Here is a 16,103-nt window from a genome sequence, read left to right as displayed (position 1 = left end):
TTAGAAATTTAATTAACTAGCTAATAGTTGAGGTTTGGATTAGAGATAATCTGTTCAATAGCAGACCCAAATCAAGAATGCGAGGCATCCTAGGATGTTTAGTTTTTAAGATAAAAAATAATCAATCATTTGAATAGATTATGAGTATCTACTTTTGAGTAGTTTTCATAACTAAAATTAGTAAGATCAACATCTTATTTATTTAGAGGGATATATTTGAAAGCTTTTGATTAACATCTTATTTAAATTAGTTTTATTTAAATTTATAAGTGTGGTTCGCTCGCCATTATCAAATGTATTGTGTACCAAAATGGATGAATTGTGCACGAATTATTCAACTGTGTACAAATTCTTCATTCGTGCACTTATTTTGAATTTTATTAACTATGCACTTGTTATATCAATTGTGCACTTATTTGAATTTTATCAATTGTGCACGTATTATATCAACTGTGTACAAAATTATCAAGTGTGTATGAGTATTCAATTGTGTAAATAACAAATATGTTGAAAAATAAGCAAGTTAACCAACAAATTACAAAGCAATAATTAAAATTAAGTATTGAAATGTATTAATAAACATTATATTCAATATAACGAGTTAATTGTGTTCATATTCACCACTCACTCAAACATAGTGAACATATATCACATGTAACTTAAGTGTAGTAAGTGTATATGTTAGTGTACACATAATAACATCTTAGTAATTTACACGTGTTTCATTAAAAACAAATATCCAATTTGATTTGTTAACCATCGAAATGAACATAGGAGGTTCAATTTCTTAATTTCCATTGCTCAAACACCCTCAAATCGGCCAAAATGAATTGTTCTACGGTGCACAATGACAGTGCATAATGTTAGAACACAGTTGAATGCATACACAGTTGTGGGCTAACTATCCTTTAAACGGGGCATATTTTAGAAATTGAGATGCAATTAGATGAAGTTAAAATTGAAAATGTATTAGTTAACATTATATTCAATATAATGAGTTAATTGTGTTCATATTCATCACTCGCTCAAACATATTGAACATATATCACATGTAACTAAGAGTGGCAAGTGTATATGTTAGTATACATATAATAACATATTAGTAATTTACACGTGTTTCATTAAAAACAAGCATCCAATATGATTTTTTAACCATTGAAATGAACTTATGAGGTTCAATTTCTTAATTTCCATTGCCCAAACACCCTCAAATCGGCCAAAAAAAATTATTCTACGGTGCACAATGTCAATACACAGTTGAATGCATACACAGTTGTGGGCTAACTACCCTTTAAGCGGGACATATTTTAGTAATTAAGATGCAATTAAGTGAAATTAAGTATTCAAATGTGTTAGTAAACATTATATTCAATAAAATAAGTTAATCGTGTTCATATCCATCACTCGCTCAAACATATTGAACATATATCACATGTAACTTAAGTGTAGTAAGTGTATATATTAGTGTATATATAATAGCATCTTAGTAATTTACACATGTTTAATTAAAAACAAGTTTCAAATTTGATTTATTAAGCATTAAAATGAACTTAGCAGGTTCAATTTCTTAATTTCCATTGCCCAAACACCCTCAAATTGGCCAAAAGGATTTGTTCTACGGTGCACAATGACAATGCACAATGACAGTACACAGTTGAACACATACACAGTTGTGGGCTAACTACCATTTAAACGGGGCAAATTTTAGTAATTGAGAAGCAATTAAGTAAAATTAAGTATTCAAATGTGTTAGTAAACATTATATTCAATAAAATAAGTTAATCGTGTTCATATCCATCACTCGCTCAAACATATTGAACATATATCACTTGTAACTTAAGTATAGTAAGTGTATATATTAGTGTACATATAATAATATCTTATTAATTTACACGTGTTTCATTAAAAACAAGCATCCAATTTGATTTATTAACCATTGAAATGAACTTAGGAGTTCAATTTCTTAATTTTCATTGCCCAAACACCCTCAAATCAGCCAAAATGAATAGTTCTACGGTGCACAATGACAGTGCACAGTTTAATGCATACATAGTTATCCGGTTGATTTTGATCAAACGTGTACAAATTGAATCAACTGTGTACGCATTATAGTCAACTGTGCGTAAAATAAATATAATAATAATAATAATAATAATAAATAAATATGTAACTTAATTAATAAAAATTAAATAATATGATAATATGATTAATTAGTAATTTAATTAACTAGCTAAATTAACAAAATTAAATATTAATTAATTTTTAATAAGAAATAATTAAGCTAATTCATAAATAATATGTCAACTGTGTATATTGTTCAACTGTACACACATTACACGGTTGATTTTGATCAAATGTATACAAATAGAATCAACTGTGTACATATTATAGTCAACACGGTTGCCTTTCTTGACAACATAGACTAATGGATAGTCATTCTGTTCCAAAAGCAGTCGAAAAAAATCTGTATCACTTTTCAAGGCAACTTTTGTTCTCCTACCATCGCTCATGCTCGTCAGATAATGAAACAAATAATCAGAGGCGCTTTCATCACAATTCAGTTGCTCGTTAATCCCTCGTACTAGATTATCATAGGATAACAAACCCACAGGCATGTATAAAACAACCTCGTCCCCACCTATGTAATTGGATCTCTCCCAATGACCACCATGGCGAATTGCTACACGTCTTGACGACATATCTGCAAAAGAAGTGCATATAAATTAGTAAATATGTTTTCAACTGTGCACAACAATTAAAATCAACTGTGTACGCATTTTAGTCAAGTGTGCGCAAAATAAATATTATAACAATAATAAATAAATATATAAATTAATTAATAAAAAAATAAATAATAAGCTCAATTAGTATTTTAATTAAGTATATAAATTAACAAAATTAAATATTAATTAATTTTAATAAGAAATAATTAAGCTAATTTATAAATAATATGTCAACTGTGTATATTGTTCAACTATGCACACATTTATACGGTTGATTTTGATCAAACGTGTACAAATTGAATCAACTGTGTATGCATTATAGTCAAGTGTGCTCAAAATGAATATTATAATAATAATAAATAAATATGTAACTTAATTAATTAAAAATTAAATAATGTGATTAATTACTAATTTAATTAACTAGATAAATTAACAAATTTTAATATTGATTAATTTCTAATAAGAAATATTTAAGCTAATTCATAAATAATATCTCAACTGTGTATGTTGTTCAACTATGCACACATTTACACGGTTGATTTATATCAAATGTGTACAAATTTAATCAACTGTGTACGCATTATAGTCAAGTGTGCTCAAAATAAATATTATAATAATAATAATAAATAAATATGTAACTTAATTAATTAAAAATTAAATAATATGATTAATTACTAATTTAATTAACTAGATAAATTAACAAATTTAAATATTGATTAATTTCTAATAAGAAATATTTAAGCTAATTCATAAATAATATCTCAACTGTATATGTTGTTCAACTATGCACACATTTACATGGTTGATTTATATCAAATGTGTACAAATTTAATCAACTGTGTACGCATTATAGTCAAGTGTGCTCAAAATAAATATTATAATAATAATAAATAAATATGTAACTTAATTAATAAAAAATTAAATAATATGGTTAATTAGTAATTTAATTAACTAGATAAATTAACAAAGTTAAATATTAATTAAATTTTAATAAGAAATAATTAAGATAATTCATTAATAATATGTCAACTGTGTATATAGTCAAATGTGCACAACATTTATACGGTTGATTTTGATCAAACGTGTAAAAATAGAATCATTTATTGTGCACGTATTAATTTAATTAACTAGCTAAATTAAATAAATTAAATAGTATTGATTAGTGAATTTAATTATTATACAACTGTTTAAGTATTATAGTCAACTGTGTATATTATTCAACTGTGCATATTATTTACACTGTTGATTGACTTTGTACATAGTTGATGTTTTACAACTGTGTCGTTGTGGATGCAACTGTGTTTATGTTTATTTTATATTTTTCACACTCAATGTGGTCTTAAACGTGAAAAAAACAAAATTTTATCATACAAGACAATAAATCTCATTTTGATATCAATATATTCTTAACTGTGTCATTTATATATACAACACAGTCAACATAAAGACACTGTGCAATTTAGCTCAACTGTGTAGCTAAGAACACCTTCATATCTCCCAACTGTGTCTTCAAAATCAAGCATTTATTTTATATTTTTCACACTCAACGTGATCTTAGACGTGTAAAACCTAAATTTTATCATTACGCAACAACAAATCTCGATTTTGATTCCAATATAGTCTTAACTGTGTCATTTACGTAGAAGCTACTGTGTACTGAAATTTTCTCACCAAAATCAGAAAATAAAACATACAATTGATACATTTGCTATGAATTTAACATACATACCTAAATAAAATCAGAATGCCCAAAGAATTTCGTCCGACCCAAGCTTTTTTGTATAAAAAATTGTTAATTTTTTCAGAATTTTCGTGGGTTTTCGTCGAGAGAAAAACAAAGAGATGAAGAATGAATTTTTTCAGAATTTTCGTGGGTTTTCAGCACCAACCTACCTTGTATTTGCATTTACTATCACATTAATTGATTTGTACGGTGAATCCTTAACATGTGAAATTCTCATTGTTGAGGAAGATAGCTTCATTTATGAGAAGAAGCTGCAATTCGAAAATGAGCAAGAGAGAGAGAGATAGTCAATTAGAGAAGAGAGAGAAAGAGTTGTTGGGTGGTTGGCTGATTTGGAAGAGAGAGAAACTCATTTAGAAAAGAGAGAGCAATTTCATTTTTCTTTTATTTTTATTCTTTAATTAGTAAGGGTATGTTTGTCTTTTCAATGCCTTTTGACCCCTAAAGTCATCTTTTATGTGTGGTGGCTATATAAGTCACAAACTATCTCATTTTGGTTACTTGTGGGAATTCTCACTAATAGTAATATATATGTATATAAAATTAATTTAATAATATTTATTTATATTTAAATTCAAATCTTGTCCCATCTCACCGATGTCAACATTTTTCTACTGTTCCTTTACAAATTATAACTTAGCCATAAATTAAAGAGTAATTCTATTAGCAGTGCCCCATTTTGTGTGCATGTATTGACTTAGTGGTAAGAGGTTAATGTCTAAAATCTAGGTTCGAGTCCTCCGTCATGCACGCGGTCATTATAAATTTCTTTATTTACTTTTGTAATTTATTAAAAACTAAATAAATTAAATTTATTATTTTATCCCATAATTCATATATGATTCTTTTTATAGTCATTTTTTTATGTAGGCTCCAACCACACACAAACGTAACTCACGATAGAAACTCATCTTGATCGTTTTCATAACCAAATTAAATTCCAAATCTTATTATAATGCTCAAACGCAACTCAAGCAAATGTCTTTGGTGCAAAATAAAATAAAGTTTTGTCTCCATTGGGGATTCCAACTTCGACGAAGCCCTTTTTTTTATTGCCATCAATTCCATCTGTATCTGGAGAGGCTGTGTTTAAACTTAGAGAATCCAGTGAAGATGATAAGGATTCACAAGATGGTGAAACATAGAACAGAAAGGTTTATATATAATCTTGTATTAGATATGGAACTTAGGATGCTTCAGATTATAGATGAAGATGATGGTGTCCAACAAAAGAAACAGACTTTCATTGAATTTCTCTTAGATTATATATTCAACATCTCCAAGAAACAGACTAACACAACCAGATCCTGCCATTGTTCAGATCCTCACTCTCCCATGTCACTAGAAACAAAGGCCGGAGGGTTAGCATTAATTATCTGTGGATCCATCAATTTCTTCGCCGATGCAATCATCAACACATGTGCACACAAACCTCCTTGGCTTTGGCAATCAAGTGAGAAAATAGTTGTTACTTTGTTATCTATTATTAATTGGGATGCCTTTCAAATTAAGAAGGCACCTGCAAAGTACGTGGTGCCATCAACCATCTCTTCCAGTATTGTAGTTTAAAGTTCCATATCCAACGACTATACAAAATTGAGATCTAATTTAACTTATAAAAAGATTAAATTTAATTTAGGGACTATGAATTATAGGCTAACATAGTAAATTTATAATTATCTTTTATTATTATTTACATGAGGGGCTACAGAGAGTAAGAACATCCACGGTAGTGAGCCCCTTAAAGGGGTTTTTAGGTGGTCCCGACCACTTAAGAGTCACTTCTTCACATCAAGACTCTCTAATTTTATTTTAAATGTATTTCTAAATTAAATTAAATATTACATTTAACAACATAAATTTCTTTAAAATTAAAATCTAACATTACATTAATTTTTAAAAAGTTTATAATAATTGACAAATTATTAAAAACAGATTAAAAAGTAAAAAATAAATTAAAAAAAAGATTAAGAAATAAAGGAAAAAAATGAAAATCATTTCAGCCAAACGACTCTTTCAAAATAAAAAATCCCTCAATTCAAGGCTCGCCGAGTGGGCATGGACGAGCCCTGCTATAGATGCTGCTAAAATGAGACTGTGAATAGAATTACGCTAAATTTAATCCTTAGAAATCAACCCTAAATTAAATCCTCAAAAAAAAAAAAAGACGAAGCCCAACAATAACGCAGCAAGTGTTCGAAAACATCGTAGGCCCAAACGAGAAGTTCATTATCATATCGCCTGTCTAAGTTGCTGTTACATAACGCGATTTTGGAAATTCCAAAATCTTATCGCACGCGCCGCATTCATCACGCGCTACTCAGACCCTTACTTTCCCACTTTCCGATTTCCTGCGTAGGAAATATCTCCCTCACGCACACCGCAGAACCCTAAATATTGAATAATCAGTATCTGTTTGATTGGGGGTTCTGGATTCTATTCAAGCTGCATATTTTGTTCAGTTGCCGATTCAATCTTCGTTTAATTACGTAGATTTTGGAGGGTTTAAATGTCGGAGGCTTCTAGGTCTCGTGTAACCATCACCCTGGGACGCAGCGGGCAGGTAATTTTGTTGTTTAAAGGTTTTCTAGTTTCATGCTGTCACTAATTTGCTTTGGAGTTGTGGAATTTTTCGATTGGGCAAATTGTTAACTTTCGTGAATCGTGATGTTTGTGATTGACGAGATGGCATTAATCTTGTGAGTCGGTGTATGGATGTTGATGAGCTTCAACAATTTGATTGTGCATAAAGTGGGAAACTGTAATGTAGTTTGCAATTGGGAGAGAAGAAAGACAAAAAACGTTTATACGCATGTGCTTCTGGGATGCATCTTCGAAGCCATTGCATTATGTGTCATTATGATGTTTCTTGCTTTGTTGTAGGTTGTCAAAAAACCTGGAAGTTCGTTGGCTAGTTCTTTCACTGATGAGCATCCAACTGTAGGAAGCAAAAGGCCGGTTCGAGAGAGGCTTGGAAGTAATGTTGATTCATCTGCCGAAGTCAATCATAAGAGGTCTGTTTCTTGTGTTAACAACTTCAGCTTGCTTGCGGGCACCCTGTGTCGTGGGTCTGCATAGTATGGCAGCCTTTGTGATATTGTAATAATGATTGGATACTAACAGGGACTTCATAAATTGTCAGCATAGAAGACGAGGTCTTAAATTAAATGATACTGAAAGCTAATGTACTAGTAAATTATGTTAGTTAACAAGCACCTGTAATTTTTGCATGTTTTGCAGGCTGCGGAGAGATGGTAGGCCTGCCAATGATTTTGATGGTAAATAGCTTGTCTTTGTGTTTTAAAATTCTTTAATGCTCATTTGGTTTTGGTTGGTGAATAATTTTTAAATTCTGGTGATTTCAATTGAATAAAAGACATGCAACTTAGTAAGGGTGATCTTCGGTACAAAATCATGCAAAAAAATATATTGAAGCAAACTCAAAACGGCCAGCAGAATGGTGGGGATCTCCGCAACATTCTATCAAGACCTGCTCAATCTTCTACAAATAGTGTAGCCACAAGGGACAGGATGCCTGAGCCAAAAGATGCTAGAATGCGTTATCCGGAACCAAGAGATGGCAGGCAGCACTTTACAGAGACCATGGATGGTAGAAGTTTAACACCTGTAACGAGAAATGCTAGCCTGCACATTCCTGAATACAGGGTTGGGCATGCTCCTGATCCAAGGAAACAACACATTCTGGAAGTGGGGGAAGGTGGAAGAAGCTTTTTCGAGGCACAGAATGCCAGACGTCCTATGCCAGAACATAGACCTTCAAATACTGTGACCAGAATGGACTCTGGGATTACTTCTTATTCTCCCTGGACGTTGGACCGTTTAAGGCGAAGATCACCTGATGAATCTTTAGCAACTTCTAGAGGTCTCACTGCACCAAAGAAAGATGAAATACTGCAGAGAAGATTTGCAGCTAGCCCATATGATGATGCTAGGACAAGCACATATATGAGTAAAGATGCTTTTGATATTTCAAGGCCCATGAGTTCGTCTCTCTTGACTAAAATGGCTCCACCTGTTGGGCAGATGAAGTCCATGGCACCAGTGGCCTCCTCACTTCCTCGACCTGGGAATTTCATGCAAAAAAGTTCGTATGTGGTCAGTCTACTTGATATTGTGTTTTTTCCCTTAATCTTCCTGCCATTTCTGCACATTTACCATGTAGTTTATTTATGTGAACAGTCTGCTGTTCAGACATTATAATGTTGGAACTCTTGTAAGCCTGTAATGGAATCAGACTTTAAGGCATCAAGAAAGTAGATGGGACAATTGATAATGAAGCCTGGGATAGTTTCTAAACCTAGAACTGGTGCTATTATCAAGTATTGATGTAACTGTTTAATTGAGAATATAATTCCTCATGATGTACCTGGTAATCTACCTGTCTGAATAATCCGCCCTTTCGGTAACATAAACATATAACGTATGTGAGTCTTCCTCTTGGAAGATATTGAGGAACACCTTCTATACTTCTATACAGCACGACCTCTGAGGTTGCGCTGTATTGTGGCCCCACAATGTGCTGCGGACATAACTCTTTAGATTCATCTTATTCAATTTGTTCCACTTTTCTGTCTTCAATTGCTATAAAATTTCTTGCCCTATGCAATCAGAGGTTTAGCACTCTCTGGTTCCTTTGTTAATGGGTGAAACTAACAATTTCTCATAAATACTGAAGATTTGTTCTTGAAGTTTTTTATGGTTCTCGTGCAAGGTCCTTCATATTTCTCATCTCATTGGATTTTTTGCTTGCAGGTGGATGATGAAGTTACAGTTGACAGCTTCTTGCGCACATTGGGTCTTGAAAAATTTACTGTTACCTTTAAGGCCGAGGAAGTATGTGATCTTTGGTGATTTTTTTTTTACTGCCATGCACTTTCAATTCCCCATGCCTAGCTATCTTTGTTACCTAATCCACATTTCACAGCACGGATGTGAAGTCTACCATTAAGAAACTAAAATAAGAGATATGAAGAAAGAAAATCCACTCCCCTCCCCTTGGGGTGTAGTATGGAAAAAGGAGCTTGTGAAATTAATATAGTTGGTAATTATTAAAAAAGGGTGTATGTCTGTGGGCAGCTATAACTTTGAAGGATCATTTTGTCTACCAAATCAGGAAGTATGATGATCCTGTTAATTAATTAATCTTTGATACTTTTCTGCAGGTGGACATGTATTCTTTGAAGCGTATGACTGAGAGAGACCTTAAGGAGATGGGAATACCTATGGTAACCTCCCTAACCAAAAAAGTGCTGTTTATGTAGAACAACTTATTAATAGTGTAACTTAGAAGTGAGTTGTGTGCTTACTCATTGGTATATCTTATTTATATGTATACGAGATTCAGATTGTTTGAAAGGTTTTTCTAGTGATGTTTTATCTAAGATAAGATGTTAGCCAGCTTATCCATTTCGTTACCATTTAACTAAAAGATCCACTTTTAACTATATGATAATTTCTTATCACATATTGGATATCACATCCAAGACAAACAAAGTGCATGCTTTAATGGTAAATCTAACATCTTAGAATTTCCAAACTTGTCTGTTACGAACCTTTTCAAAAGAACTTGCTGTATGTAGTTCGGTGTTTGGGGTCTGCTTGATCTGTTCATTTTTCTACAGTCTAAATAATACTCCTTACGTCCCCACAAGAGTGCATTTTTTGTCATTTTGGTACGTCTCGCAAGAGTGCATTTTCTATTTTTGGACACTACCTCACCACAAATCCTTATTTTTTACTCTCCTTTATCAACTTATTCACAACTTTACCACACATGGCCACCACAAACCCCTTATCTTTTATTACAGTATCATATCACTACAATAAAAGTGGGTTCCTTCTCCACTCATAACACATTCACCTAATATTTATTAAAACTCATGCCACCAAAATTGATGCACACTCTTATAGGACAGAGGGAATACTTCATTATTGTCTATTATCTTGATCAACCATATATGTCTATGTGGGGCTGTTACCATTAAGGCAAATTTGGACATTGGTAGCATCCAGTGTTTCAGAATGACATCTTGATGCTTAATTTTTGGGCTCTAAAACTATTAACATCTCATACATGTTCCTCTCATCCTCTAGATAAGATATCTGTAATAAGTCTTAACTGTTAACCATCAATGCATTTTCTCAGTTTATGTTTTTCAGTTTCACCTATACGAGTCTCTTATTAATTGCAGGGGCCAAGGAAGAAAATATTACTCGCATTGCAACCTCGTTTGAAGCAACCAGTATGATGCGATCATTTGAAGAGTATGGGGTTACTTGGAGCATCATTGCCACGATCATTAGTTGGAGAATTTAGCTAGCGAATCCCATACATATTGTACCCGGCTTCCAAGATGCTCATTTTGGTGAGCGATGTTCATACACCAAGATACGTTTTTAAACCTTTTTCATGTAACAGATTTACTTGGTTAATTTTGTAATATGATACTTGGTCTGGACTCCACTCAGATGCGTATCCCTAACATCATGTGAAACTGAGGTATTGATGGGGTGCCGCCCCATTTAGTTATTGCCTCAGCAGGAGAACCGAGTTGTGCATTGTCACTGTATTTTGACCAAATTATAGCAACAGTAATTCCACAGCATTTTTCCCCCCTACTCAAGAAAATTGGCTGTGTTTATGCATGTTTGTTTTTGCAGAATCACAGCTGTATAATTGCCTTTATACACATGGCTTTAATTAGGGTTGAGAAAGAGCGTGTGAAAGTGCGATTGAATGTTGGGAAAAGGAGTATTGGAGAAGTGAAAGAAGCTGCTTTTTATGCCACTTTTAGCTGTTAAATTAAATGTGATCTTACTGTTGTAAAATATTCTGTGTAAAGAGTGAGTATGGAGTTGACATCTTTTTTTATATCTCATATCAAGATAAGAAAGACTAGGAATCGTCACTGTTTCTTCATCTCAACTTGTCTTTTCCAACTCTATCCGCTCATTTTGTAACATGATGACGATTTTCACATTGTGATTCAACTGTTGCTTCAAAGTCAGATGAGAAAAGAGTTTTCGTTTATTTAGAAATTGAAAAAGTTGTGGGTCTAGTCAATCACAACTATGATGCGAATCATATAATTTACCATTTCTCATGTTTTTGGAAGTTTGCCAAGTTAGACTTTGTCAGTTATTTTGCATTTGGAGATTCATGCATGTATATTTCAATGCAATCCTTTGTCATGTTTGGTGGTTATTTGGGAAAATATCATGGAACTTGAGGAAAACGAAAACGGTGTGATTTTCGTGTACAAAATTTTTAGTATAAAGTATTTACGCATTAACTCGTGTTTGATTCATCTTACTTGAAATAATCTTCAGCCTCATTAGATCCTATATAATGGATTTATTTGCGTCTTGGACTAGCTTAGGATTGCACCAAGTAATGAGTTTTTTTTTTTATATAATCTTTTTTATGATAAGTATTAGTATGATTTGTGGAGTGATGGCTGCATATGTTGCACATGGGAACATATTGACTATTTCAAGTGGAGAGTTGATAGATTTGCACTTGTCATGCTCTATATTAGATACTGTTGTATGCACATTCGCATAATCCAATCACCACGGGACACACACATATGTAAGAGAGATAGAGAGACAAGATTGGATGGATTTTATATCACATTACTGATTAGTATCCCCTTAACAAGATTGATTAAATTAGCGAATATTCTAGGACACAGGTAAGAGTTTATGTTTGGTTCATCAAAAGGAATATATTGGACAACTTTTCCTATTATTTTCAGAATAAAGAAAATGGTTAAGTAACAAATACTACAATCTAATGTTTATAGTGAAAAGTAATACGTTTCTAACGTTATATTTCATGTAGTTAGATTCCTAATGTTCACAAATTCGGGCAAATAAATTCTTAACATTATGTTTTGTGCAATTAGATCCATAACATTCACAAATTATGGAAAATAAGTTCCTCCGTTAACAATTTATTTGTTAGAAAAATTGTATAATTTCAGTATTTGTATTGATTGACATAAATTCACATGATAAACATATCTAATGTTTATGGCTAAAAGTGAATAGGTTCCTAACGTTCATAATTGCGACAGATAAGTCACGCCGTTTAACGGAAAGTTAACGGTCATTAGACAAAAGGACTTATTTATTCCAATTTATAAACTCTAGAGCCTTATTTGTCTCAATTTATGAACATTAAGTATCTAGTTAGAGCATCTGCACCGCTCCTACTCGAGCGCTTACTCGAGTAGAGCGTTGCACTCGAGTAGGGCGTTGCGGGGGGTTTTACTCGAGGCCTACTTGAGCCTTCGGGTATACACGAGCAATTTAAATTTATTTTTTTAAAATTCTCTTCTCCTCTTTAAAAATATCTCTCCTCTTTAAAAATTAAAAAAATCAAGTAGGCTATCAAGTAACCCCAATGCAGCACTACTTACTCAATGTGGTCCCCCACTATCAAATAGGCTATCAAGTAAGCCTATTACGGATGCTCTTACACCAAATATAATGTTAAGAACCTATATAGTTTTTACTGTAAATGTTTCCTTTTACATAACCATAAAGGAAAGAAGTATAATTCCTTTTAAATAATGTCGGTTCTTATTAGACCCCTCATTCAGAGATAAAATTGGAACAAGAATCCAAGGCATTATGGTGTATTACTGTAGTCACCAATGGTCCCAAAAGATTAAAATAAAATGTGATTAATCGTAAAATTCATTTATGCACAATCCGTAAGCTTTGATGAAGTTAGATTAAACCTATAAGCCTAATGTTCGTTGATTTGATGTTTCTAGTATTAAAATATGACATTAAAAATAACACGACTCAAATATAGAATTAAATATTGTATTATGTGTATGAGAGAGATGCACAGCTTGCCAGAAAAGCCTCGAGTTTTGGCAGACAAATGGAGAAGGAATTTCAAAATGTGTTTTGCGATTTTGAATATCTCCATACATGACAAAACATTGAGAGTTGATCAACATTAACAACTAGATTAATTATTCCTTTAAATTGAAGACGTCCTCATCTTAAATGCCCTTCTTTTCTTTTCTTTTCTAAATTTATCACAAAAGATTCTCCCCTATATCAACTTTAATTGCTAGTTTTATTTAGCGTAGTTAAGGGTCAATCTTGGCTTTCTCAATTTCTAAATTTTATCCTTGTCGCATTTGCACTAATTTTAAACGTAATTAAATAATATTGATAGTAGAAATCTTTAAAATTCTGTACTTGTATTGACTTGAATACCAACTACAAAAATTAGCCAATAATTTGCTTGATTAACCAGTGGATGACTGTAACTAATGTGACAATACACTTTAATATATTTGAATATATTTGTTCTCGCTTATGGGATGTGTGAATACATTTTTAGTAATTTCGGTATCAAGTTACTGTCATGAATGGAGAAATTTAGATGAAATATATATATATATGGGAAGGAATATCAAATTAGAGTCATAAATTATTAGCAATTTAGTAAATATAAATTTGTAGATTAGGTCCTATCTGCCTGATGAGGTGATCTATGACTTGCGGTATCTTGACGGGGGAAGTATTTGAGAGGTCCTATAAATTTAGAGATATAAATTTGTAGAGGTCCTATCGAAAATAGATGCATGATATTTAATTTTGAAGTACTTCGGCCGATTCTAATATTCTATGATGCAACTTGGAGCTTACAAATACAACTTAAATATTTATATAACAATAAATTTAGTATTTTTATTTAGGATATTTATTATCAAGATTACATTGCTAACGATTTCAATAAATGTAGTATTAACTTACTAGACTCCCTGCGTCAAAACTCGAGTTGCGCAGATATTGCCCAAAACGTATTAACGATTAGCGGACTCAAATGGTCACAGGCATACTACCACCGTCCCGCATCAGTCACACTATACAAAGTGAGAGATCTCCACACACCCTGCTTACTGTTTGTAATTTAATCCTGCCCAGAACATTATCGGCCTAATAATATTCCAAGTTTGATTAAATTGTTTGTTTAAGACCTAATGCTTCGAGAACACACGTGCACAACTATTATTCCCAATTAGACTTCACGAATTAATTACCCCTATACATAACGTCGACTTAGCCCATGTAATAGAATTTTCAAATAACTACAACAATCCTCAATTATTTATCCCAACAAAATAATAGAATTTCCGACTAAAATCTATAGATACACCCTAAATACGAAAATGACTATTTTACAAACAAAACAGACTACAAATAAATAATTCGACATAAGTGTGAAATTGCTCTAAATCTGGAACCACATAACATTAAATTGAATGATAAACCTATCGAAACATGAAGAGCCTCAAAGATCATAAAGATGTGAAGGTTAATCCCTCTATTGCTGTTATTTGATACCCATAATTATATTATTTTGGGATTCAAGAAAAGCGGAAGACACCGAGCCAGAGAGAGACGAGAGAGAAAGAGAGATAAGCACTTCTAATGTTAATTATAGAGGAAAAAATACTAGTTACATATTAATTACGCAAGAAGGCACTGGACATAAAAAAAAAAAGGAAAAGAGGAGAAAACATAATAAAATTTGTTGATCTGGAAAAGAGGCTCTCATAGACACGCATATAAGTTACACAGCGTAACTTCTCTCTCTCTCTCTCTCTCTCTCTCTCTCTATATATATATATATATATATATATATATATATATATATATATATATATATGTGTGTGTGTGTGGGGGGGGGGGGGCGCTCCAATGACACCCGCTAATTTTAGTGAGATCTAGGGCACGATTTGGTACATTTATTTTATCAATCTTATGCACGTTCTGTTGGCACGCCAATTAAGCTTGATGGTCTTACTTATTCTGCTGCTGTAGGACACTTCGCGCGTGTCCTGGTTGAGCTTGATGTTTCTAAGGTTACCCCCACTCACCTTTCGGTGGCACGTGGTAACGTGTCGTTGGAGGTGGAATTTGGTTATGAGTCTATGCCATATTATTGTGGTATTTGTAAAACGGTCGGCCATTCTTCGGATAGATGTAGTCGAAAGCCTAAGGACCCCATCCCCAACGAGACTGCAGTTCCCAATAAGGTCCCTACAGCGGTTCCTACTGATATTCATGCGTCGGTTCCTCCTGCTGCGGTTTTTGAAGATGGTTTTCGTCCGGTGCGAGGTAAAAAATATTGGCGACAAAATCAACGATGGAATCATAAACCTAATGCTCCTGTCACCACCAATCAGAATGGTTTTAAGGTTCTTGGGGAGGAATCGGATACGGAGATGGTTTATGAGGAAACTGAGCAGCCGCTTCAGGCCTCCGCTGGGCAGAAGGCTCCTATTTCTCCGAACAAAACAAGGAAGCAGCCCGAGTTACACTCTTCTGCTGGGACTAACCAAGTGGGGCAAACGACTGGGGTGGAGTTCTCTTCCTCGGCCAGGGAAAACAACTTACCTCAGGATCAAAAGGTCGGCAGCTTAGCTATCACCATTCCACCTCCGGACAAGGATGGAAGCTCGGATTTGGCTAAAGGGCAGGTAGAGTTGTCCTCTACTGCTGGGGAATTTCATCAAACAGATGTCGTGCGTAATTCTCCCTCTCAGGATTTAGTTCAAACACCTGGAGTGGGTTTTCCTTTG

General features: G+C 33.1%; 1 protein-coding gene across 1 annotated transcript; it reads left to right on the top strand.

Moving 5' to 3' along the window:
• The first annotated feature begins 6,581 nt into the window (after nt 1-6,581).
• LOC130993699 (uncharacterized) lies at nt 6,582-11,116 on the top strand. Its single transcript, XM_057918724.1, has 7 exons — nt 6,582-7,030; nt 7,351-7,481; nt 7,708-7,745; nt 7,844-8,583; nt 9,241-9,321; nt 9,651-9,713; nt 10,680-11,116. Exons 1-7 carry the CDS (start codon nt 6,977-6,979, stop codon nt 10,734-10,736), a joined length of 1,164 nt encoding a protein of 387 aa, XP_057774707.1. The 5' UTR covers nt 6,582-6,976; the 3' UTR covers nt 10,737-11,116.
• Nucleotides 11,117-16,103: the final 4,987 nt, after the last annotated feature.

Source organism: Salvia miltiorrhiza, chromosome 7 (assembly GCF_028751815.1).
Source record: "Salvia miltiorrhiza cultivar Shanhuang (shh) chromosome 7, IMPLAD_Smil_shh, whole genome shotgun sequence".
Taxonomy (NCBI): domain Eukaryota; kingdom Viridiplantae; phylum Streptophyta; class Magnoliopsida; order Lamiales; family Lamiaceae; genus Salvia; species Salvia miltiorrhiza.
Note: the sequence above shows the minus strand (reverse complement) of the source record. Positions and strands in the feature narration are given on the sequence as shown.

Excerpts from the sequence above, each read along its gene's own strand:
- LOC130993699 (XM_057918724.1), top strand. The coding sequence starts at position 6,977 with ATGTCGGAGGCTTCTAGGTCTCGTGTAACCATCACCCTGGGACGCAGC. Across the intron at positions 7,746-7,843 it reads GCCTGCCAATGATTTTGATG|ACATGCAACTTAGTAAGGGT; the intron begins GTAAATAGCTTG and ends ATTGAATAAAAG. Across the intron at positions 8,584-9,240 it reads TGCAAAAAAGTTCGTATGTG|GTGGATGATGAAGTTACAGT; the intron begins GTCAGTCTACTT and ends TTTTGCTTGCAG.